Source organism: Otolemur garnettii, unplaced genomic scaffold (assembly GCF_000181295.1).
Source record: "Otolemur garnettii isolate 467f Iridium unplaced genomic scaffold, OtoGar3 scaffold00099, whole genome shotgun sequence".
In the NCBI taxonomy this organism is placed as follows: domain Eukaryota; kingdom Metazoa; phylum Chordata; class Mammalia; order Primates; family Galagidae; genus Otolemur; species Otolemur garnettii.
The window spans coordinates 2,657,475-2,667,118 of record NW_003852494.1 but is presented as its reverse complement, the minus strand read 5'-3'; the positions used below and the strand labels follow the sequence as shown (position 1 = coordinate 2,667,118).

General features: G+C 40.1%; 1 protein-coding gene across 1 annotated transcript in view; it reads left to right on the top strand.

The window, feature by feature from the left end:
• Positions 1-9,644, top strand: part of VPS33A (VPS33A, CORVET/HOPS core subunit) — a 22,631-nt gene that overhangs the window by 8,256 nt on the left and 4,731 nt on the right. Inside the window, exons 7-11 of the mRNA XM_003796011.3 lie at positions 447-640; positions 2,542-2,668; positions 3,683-3,750; positions 4,466-4,603; positions 7,181-7,318. Of these exons, the coding sequence (XP_003796059.1) occupies positions 447-640; positions 2,542-2,668; positions 3,683-3,750; positions 4,466-4,603; positions 7,181-7,318 (665 nt within the window). The remainder of the gene's footprint in view (positions 1-446; positions 641-2,541; positions 2,669-3,682; positions 3,751-4,465; positions 4,604-7,180; positions 7,319-9,644) is intronic.

The following is a 9,644-nucleotide window of genomic DNA, read 5'->3' as shown; positions in this document are numbered from 1 at the left end:
GAGTTGGAGGTTGCTGTGAGCTGATGCCACAGCACTCTACCCAGGGGGATAGCTTGAGACTCTGTCTCAAAAAAAAAAAAAAAAGGATGCTGCTTGCAACCTACTGGCTCGGTTTCATGATCCACTAGTGGGACATGACCTACAGTTTGAAAAACACTAAAAGATAATAAAAATATCCCTGTAACTTCTTGGGTAGAAAAGTGACCTAATCCTTGACTAAATTTAGAAATTGGCTATTGCCCCAAAGAAAGTTAGAACCATAATATCAATATTAAAGAGTCACTACTCCCTCTGCTGTGGTCATGATCAATGAGAAGCTCAGAGGTATCTGCTGTTTGCCATCTTGCATTCTTTCCTGAGTTGGAAATTCTCTGTTGGGCCTGGGCACTTGATTGCTTCTTCCAATAATTGCACACAAGTGCTTATTCTCTTCCATCATTGTTCAGGTTATGTGAAATTACCTCCAGAGAAATTTGCACCTAAGAAACAGGGTGATGGTGGTAAGGACCTCCCCACCGAAGCAAAGAAGCTTCAGCTGAATTCTGCAGAGGAGCTCTATGCTGAGATCCGAGATAAGAACTTCAATGCAGTGGGCTCCGTGCTTAGCAAGAAAGCAAAGATCATCTCTGCAGCATTTGAGGTGAGGCAAGTTTTGATTGTCATTCTGCAACACTAGCATGACAAAAGGTGTTGTATAGGCTGAGTAAGGAGGTTTATGCCTCTATTCCAAGCACTGTGGGAGGCTGAGGCAGGTGGATTGCCTGAGATTAGGAGTTTGAGACCAACCTGAGCAAGAGTGAGATCCCATCTTTACTAAAAATAGGCAAAATCAGCTGGGCTTTGTGACAAGTGCCTGTAGTCCCAGCTACTCGGGAGAATGAGCCAAGAGGATCTCTTGAACGCAAGAGTTTGAGGTTGCTGTGAGCTGTGATGACTCCTCGGCACTCTACTTAGACAGAGTGAGACTATCTCAAAAAACAATAAACAAATAAAAAAATTAAGAATTAGGTATAATGATACACACCTATTATCCCAGTTACTAGAGAGGCTGAGGCAGGAGGATTGCTTCAGCACAGGAATTTGAGGTCATGGTAAGCTATGATGACACCACTGCAAATCTAACCAGGGTAACAGAATGAAACAGTGTCTCAAAAAAGAAAAAATGGATATAAAATTTTTCTCCTTTTCTGTGGATGAGAGGGGGTTAGTATGGGGCACAAGTGTTTACAATAACAAACTTACATCATAAGCATTTGCTTTATCTTCTTCTAAATTGTTTTCTACCTCACTTATGAGGAAGCCAGCTATACAATAAATAAAAGAATCTCTATAATAGAACTTGCAATTCCTAATGAAAACTCCCAAGTTCAACCAAAATGTGTATGGCAGGGGCTCCCTGCATGTCTGGTGAGTGATAATGAGACTGAAATCCCCAGCCAGCCCAGAGCTTTTAGACTGCTGGTTTCATTATCACCTGCCTGCCGCCTCTTGCCCATTCACTGGTTTATTCTAGGGTAAGCTCCTTCTGAATCATGGGAATTCAGTAAGGTGATAAACTCAGAATATTTAGACTTTGGAAACATAAATTGGAAAAGTTTTAGAAGACCAATTTTTTTCTAAGACTATACTTTCAGGAATCATTTGTATAGTTTGTTATTAGAAGACTAATTTTTCACTGAGCATATGATTCCAGATTTTGTCCTTCTTAGGAATTATATTCGTTAATTGATTTTCATATTTCTGTTACTTTTGGCATAAATTATTAAATTTTACCAAAACATATTCTCATCACTATGCTAGGTTCACTGTACTCAAGACAGGTTCAGCAGCAAGAACGGATTTTTTGGCTTGGCGCCCGTGGCTCAAGTGGCTAAGGCGCCAGCCATATACACCTAAGGTGGTAGGTTCGAATCCAGCCCAGGCCCGCCAAACAACAATGATGGCTGCAACCAAAAAATAGCTGGGTGTTGTGGCGGGCGCCTATAGTCCCAGCTACTTGGGAGGCTGAGGCAGGAGACTCGCTTGAGCCCAGGAGTTGGAGGTTGCTATGAGCTGTGATGCCACGGCACTCTACCCAGGGCGACAGCTTGAGGCTCTGTCTGAAAAAAAAAAAAAAAAGAGATGAATGGATTTTTTTCTGTTACACAGGAAACTCTAGTGTTTATGTTCCCTTCTGAGCATAATATTTTGTCTTAGTATTTTATTCAGGAATGTGTATGACTTACCTAAGACTGTCTGCCACTAATACATGTTCACAAAATACTGACACATTGTGAGCTGGTACGTGGGAAGATCAGCTCTGAGGCATTTGCTCTCTGCAGAGGTGCTCACTCAGGAAACAGTTACCAGGGACATTACCTTTAGTAATATATTTCCTTTTTCTGTTTTTCTACAGAATGTTGGAACTCTGTTTATCGTGATTTATTTGTACTCCATTCTTTCCTTCTCGTTAATACATCAGACATACTCTGGACATACAAAGCAGAATGCCTAAGAATAAAGTATCATCCCTGCTGACATGCCCCTCTCTTGTCCCTTCAGGAGCGGCACAACGCGAAAACAGTTGGGGAGATCAAGCAGTTTGTTTCCCAGTTGCCACACATGCAGGCAGCCAGGGGCTCCCTTGCAAACCACACCTCGATTGCAGAGTTAATCAAAGATGTCACTAGTGAGTATCCTTTGGAATGATTTTTTCCCACATGGGGTGACCTTGACACACAATCTCCAACACCACTGTGTCATCAACACCGTTATACCTCCTTGGGGGAGTCGCGTCTATTTTAATGTCGAGTATTATTCTTGACGTTAAGTAAATGTACACACTTTAACAGTTAAGAATGTTCCATTTGTGTTAACAGTTTTTCCCATTAGTCATATGACAAAATATTTGGAATAAGGGTAAGTGGAAACAAATTAAGTTTACCATTGTAACATGAAGTAGTTAATTTTTTTAGTGCAGTTTTTTTTCTTTTTTGAAGAAACTACACTTGGAGCAAGTGACATTTCTGTTTTCTTGTTTGTTTTTCCCTTGAAAATTTTCTGTAGACTTGGTACAGAGGACATATGTTGAATATTTTGAAGGAGCTCAGAAGATAGCTGTTAAACCAAACAGAGGTTCCTTCATCGTTAACACACAGGGCTGTAAAAGCCGAGTAGGAGATTATTTGGTGCTCTACTTTATGTATGAAGTAAACTTCAAGCTGTAAATATAACGTAGTATTGGAAAAATCAGTCCTTTGTTTCTTTATGTTTATGGAAGTGGAAATCAATTGAAACTTAGTTGTAATCTGATGATGAAAGTAAGGTGTTCTTAGGAAATTAGTTTTCAGTGATACTGAGGCTCATTCTGCAAAATTCTGGGGTCTGTATTTAAATCCTAAGGATATAAATGAGTGCAGTAGTTGACTAAATGTAATGTTAGGAGAACAAAGTTCTAAGATTTTCCATGTTTTGTAGAAAATTCTCTTCAGGTGGTGATTTGAACTGTCGCTTGCTTGCTTTTTTGCTTGTCTTGTTTCTGTTGTTTTTTTTCTTTTTCATTTTAATTTTTCCTTTTTTTAGCTGAAAAACTTTATCCAGAACTTTTCTGCATGTCTTATTTCTTAATCATGCTCTATGGATAAAAGCACACCATTCAAATACATTTAATTTCTAAGTTGCAAATTTGTCCATTACATTTTAGCTTCTGAAGACTTCTTTGACAAATTGACAGTGGAACAAGAGTTTATGTCTGGAATAGACACTGATAAGGTATGTGGGTAAAAATAACTCTAACAAAGAGTTGAAGTTTATCAAACATAAGATAATAGCCAAGAAAGCAATTGCTTTGATTCCCATGCCTTTCCTAAATATTTTTGAGAGTGTATGCAAAATGTGAAAATACTGATTTCATCAAATAACAGATATTTCACATTACTTATGCAAGACACTTTCTGTAGCACATGGTGAGATGAGATTCTTCATCTGACATCAAAGATCTTGAAGGACTGTAAGAGATAAGATATTCACTTTTTTGGAGAAAATTTCTTATATAATTCCTTTTAAAGCTCTATCAGTAAGTTTTATTCACTCACGAAAATTCATAACTTACAAAAAAATCTTGTTACTTTCTGTTTGATAAATTGCCATTATTATTGAAATAGATAAGGTTACACAATCCCCAGAAGCCCCAAACACTTGGCAGCCTTTCAGAAAATTCTCCATAAACACAGATGTGTCAAGACAGGCATTTGGATTGGCCATTTGTGTCCTCACTGCCCTTGTGCTCCGGTGATGTAGCCTAGTTGCTGGTGTGTTTATGTGGCATGCAGGGCTGGGAGTACTATTTCAAGGAAGAGTTAGGGAATGTGGAAATAACCCTTTCTCACGTGTCATCTTTATTTAACTTTAAAAAATAGTAAACATCAAGTTATTTTAAGTAGCCAAACCATACACTTAGTGTATGTGTATACAACTTTATTTCTAGGTCAACAATTACATTGAGGATTGTATTGCCCAAAAGCACCCATTGATCAAGGTGTTAAGACTAGTTTGTCTCCAGTCCGTGTGCAATAGTGGACTCAAACAAAAAGTGTTGGATTATTATAAAAGAGAAATTCTCCAGGTCAGTATATTTTTTAATTATTAATTTACTGAAAGGGAAAGCATCCTTAAAATACTTCATAAAGCTGCCAATTTAGTGTATTGCTACCACTGTCTTTTTAATTTTTTAATACCTAGAGGATGTGGTGTTGGTATCACTGTTTATTCTATTTTTGTAGTAATAATAGTAGCTGATATTTATTGAGCATTTACTATGTGCCAGGGTCTGATAGAAGAACTTTGTGTATATTCATTTGTTTAGTCTTCATAAAAGCCCTGTGATACCGTTATTATCCCCATTTTGTGGATGAAAAACGTGAGACAGACTAGTAACTAGTGACTCACCCCAGGTCACCCAGCTGGTAAGTGGCAGAGTGAACACTAAAACCCAGGCAACTTGGATCTAACTCTCATGTTTTTATTTTTGTTTTTTTGAGAAAGTTTCACTTTGTCACCCTTGTAAGTGCTGTGGCGTCACAGCTCACAACAACCTCAGTTCTTGGGTTCATGTGATTCTCTTGCCTCAGCCTCCCAATTAGCTGGGGCTACAGGCACCTGTCACAACACTTCACTATTTTCAGAGATGGAGTTTCCCTCTTGCTCAGGTGGGTCTCAAACTTCTGAGCTCAAGCAGTCTACCTCCCTCGGCCTGCCAGAGTGCTAGGATTACAGGTGTGAGCCACCATGCCTAGCCTTTAACTACCATGTTCTTAACTAGGCAATTATGCAATGGAGGAATAGAACTTTCTGCAAATTTCTGGTAATGGTTCCTTTGCAGGGTTGTTTAATTTAAGCCTGTGTTACTTTATAATAAGGAAAAACCTACCATTATTTTAAAAATTCTTTCCTCTGTTTAGAAAGGTAATAGTAAATGCTGTTACTAGTCAAGTACATTATTATTATTATTATTTTTTTTTTTTTTTTGAGACAGAGTCTCACTTTGTCACCCTCAGTAGAGTGCTGTATATGGCGTCACAGCCACCCCTAGCTCTTGGGCTTAGGTGATTCTCTTGCCTTAGCCTCCTGAATAGGTAGGACAGCAGGTGCCTGCCACAATGCCTGGCTTTTTTCTTTTTTTTTTTTTGGCAGTTTTTGGCCGGGGGCCAGGTTTGAACCTGCCACCTCCAGTGTATGGGGCAGACACCTCACTCCTGAGCTACAGGCACCGCTCATGCCTGGCTATTTTTTTGTTGCAGTTTGGCCGAGGCTGGGCTTGAACCCGCTACCCTCGGTATATGGGGTCAGCGCCCTACTCACTGAGCCGTAGGTGCCGCCCACTAGTCAAGTACATTATTGTTAATATTAAGGGCTCACTAATTTTTTGTTTTCATCTTTTTTTAAGTTATGCATTCTCATTATATAAGATTCAGGTAATGCTGGGTGGAGTAGCACACTCCTGTAGCCCCAACTACTTGAGAGGCTGAGGTGGGGGATCACTAGAGCCCGGGAGTTTGAGACCAACCTGGGCTATATAGTGAGACCCTGTCTTTAAAAAAAAAAAAAAATTCAAATAATAGAGAAGTATATGGAGCAAAATGTGAATATCCCCTGTTCCCTGCTCATCCCTGTTTCCCTCTCCAGATGTGACTGGTGTCTGCAGTTTGGTTTGCTTCCTTTGAGACTCCCTTTCTTGCATTTATATACAGAGAAAATATTTATGTACAGAGATTTTGGAGCGAGACTGACTAGATCCAGGTTTCAGCTCTGCTCTTTACTGTGTGACCTTGGGCACATTATTTAAATTCATCTGTGAAATGGAGGAGATAATAATACCTACTTTGGGTTACAGTGAGGATGATGGAGTGAATTTCTTTGGAATGCTTAGGACCAGAACAGTGCATAGCTCAGAGAAAGTATTACATAAGTGTTGCCTATTATTCCTTAGCATTTCTTTTTTTAACAGAAATATAATCCTCCTATACAGCGCCTGTGACTCAGTGAGTAGGGCTCTGGCACCATATACTGACAGTGGTGGGTTTGAACCCAGACCTGGCCAAACTGCAACAAAAAATAGCCGGGTGTTGTGGCGAGCACTTGTAGTCACTCAGAAGGTTGAGGCAAGAGGATCGCCTAAGCCCAAGAGCTGGAGGTCTCTATGAGCTGTGACACCATGGCACTCTACTGAGGGTGATGTGAGACTCTATCTCCAAAAAAGTAAAAAAAAAAAAAAAAAAGAAAATCCTCCTAAATAAAAGTAAAAAAATAAAAATCCTCCTATAGTATTCTATTACTACGTTTTGTCCTTAATATATCCAGAAGGTCTTTCTTTTTGAAGTATAGTTATACCTTACTCTTTTTTTAGAGCTGTTTATATCCCATATATAAATTTACTGTCACTTATTTGATGCACACTTAAGTTAGATCCCTTAATTCTGTAAAAATTTTAAATCCCTTTTTGAAACAAAGAGCTGGATTAATAGTAATGAGCAAGCAATTTAAGGACAAATTTCATCCCTCTCCCTGCTTCCATTTCTGGACTTTGGTGACACACCCTGGAGTACAAACCAAATGGATTTGTTAGAAGTGCGCTTTGTTTAAAGTCACAGAAACCCTTTTCCAGATTTCATCTGACATCAAGGCCAAATGACTTACTTTGCAGACATATGGCTATGAGCACATATTGACCTTGAACAACCTAGAGAAGGCTGGGCTGCTGAAATCACAGACAGGAGGCAGAAACAATTACCCAACAATTCGGAAAACATTACGTCTCTGGATGGATGATGTTAACGAACAGGTAAGACACTTCATCCGGGTCAAGGTACTGGTTTAGTTCATTGAGACAACACATGCTACATCTGCCTTTTTAAAAATAATTTTCTAATGTTTTTGAAAATGTAAAGCATTCATGTGTTGTATGTATCCATCAGAATTCTAGCAGAAAGCAGAGGATGCTCTCAGTGAAGATGTGAACAGGGATGGGGGGACCTTTACCAGCCTAGACCTGAATGGCAAGGAAGAGGATTATTCCAGACTCCCATCTTACTGCTGGGCCAGTGGCTTATGCCTATAATTCTAGCACTCAGGGAGGCTGAGGCAGGTGGATTGCCTGAGCTCATGAGTTTAAGACCAGCCTAAGCAAGAGCAAGACCACGTCTCTAAAAAAAAAGAAAAAATAACTGGGCATTGTGGCAGGCACCTGTAGTCCCAGCTACTCAGGAGGCTGAGGCAAGAGATCACTTGAGGCCAAGAGTTTGAGATTGCTGTGAGCTATGATGCCAAAGCACTCTACCAAGGGCAACAAAGTGGGACTCTGTCTCCAAACAAACAAACAAGTAGAATCCCATCTTAGAACATGGAAAGATGAGCTTTGTGGGAAGGACAGCTGATGAAGCAAGGGATGGGGTCCTCTGGTCATAGACATGGCTAACTTCCAGCAATGTCTCTGAGAGGAACCTGGGCAGTGAAAACCTTGGTTTCACACCACTGCCCACTCTCCATTTCCCTCTTGGTTTCTTCCATTGGGAAGATCCAAAGAGAGGCCACGTGAGCTTGGCAATATGGGGCCTATGATCTTTTGGACACAGAGCATCATACATGAGGATGGAGAGTATCTGAAGGAGCCAGTGGAAATGTCTAGCACCCTGTAAACAATTGAGCCATTTGAAAGCAAGGCACACAGTGCTAAGTGAGTTTCCTTTCACAGTCAACCCTAGTTTCCCTGCAGAGGTGACAGCTATAACTAGTGTCTTACCTATTCTTTTTTTTTTTTTAATTTCAAAATACTAAAAGAGTACAAATGTTTAGGTTGCACAGATCATTTTTGTTATGTTTGAGTCCCAGCTATGGGTGTGACCATCACCCAAATGGTGTTCATAATACCTATTAGGTTGTTTTTTATCTTCTGGTTGATTTCCACTGAGTTTCATGTGCATCTATGCACATGTGTGCTTATCAGTTAGTTCTGATTTAATAGTGAGTACTTGTGATGTTTGTTTTTCCCTTCTTGAGATATTTTACTTAGGAGAATGATCTTTAGTTCCATCCAGATTGTGCAAAAGGTATTAATACATCTTTTGTTATGGCGGAGTAGTACTCCATGGTATACATTTACCACATTTTAGAAATCCACTCATGAATTGATGGGCTTGGGTTGATTCCACATCCTTGCAATTGTGAATTGTGCTGCAATAAACATTTAAGTGCAGTGTATTTTTGATGAAAAGGCTTCTTTTCCTTTGGGTAAGTAACCATAGTAGGATTGCTAGATTAAATGTTTTCTTTTGTTTTTTTTAGAGCGAGTCTTACTTTGTCACCCTCGGTAGAATGCTGTGGTGTCACAGCTCACAGCAACCTTCAGCTCTTGGGCTTAGCCAATTCTCTTGCCTCAGCCTCCCAAGTAGCTGGGACAACAGGTGCCCGCCACAGCGTCCAGCTATTTTTTTTGTTGTTGTTGTTGTTGTTGCAGTTTGGCTGGGGCCATGTTTAAACCTGCCACCCTCAGTATATGGGGCCGGCACCCTACTCACTGAGCCACAGGCACCTCTCTGCTAGATTAAATGTTAAGTCTACTTTTAGTTCTCTGAGAAATCTCCATACTGTTTTCCATGAAGTTTATATTAATTTGCAGTCCCACCAACAGTGTATAAGTGTTCTTTTGTCTCTGCACCACACCAAAATCTTTTGTTTTGGGGGTTTTGGATGTTTTAATAAAAGCCATTCTAACTGGGGTAAGGTGATCACCTCATTGTGGTTTCAATTTGCATCTCCCTGATGATCAGTGAGACTGAGCATTTTTTCTTTGTTTTTTTTTTGGAAAACACCCTGGGTAGAGTGCCATGGTGTCATAGCTCACAGCAACCTCAAACTCTTGGGTTCAAGCAATCCTCTTGCCTCAGCCTACCAAGTAGCTGGGACTACAGGTGCCTGCCATGATGCCCTGCTAGTTTTTCCATTTCTAGTAGAGACGGGGTCTTGCTCTTGCCCAGGCTGGTCTTGAATGTAAGCTCAAGCAGTCCACTTGCCTCGGCCTCCCAGAGTGCTGGGATTACAGGTGTGAGACACCAGCCTGGCCTTTTTTCATATATTTATTGGCCATCTGTCTTCTTTTTTTTTTTTTTTTT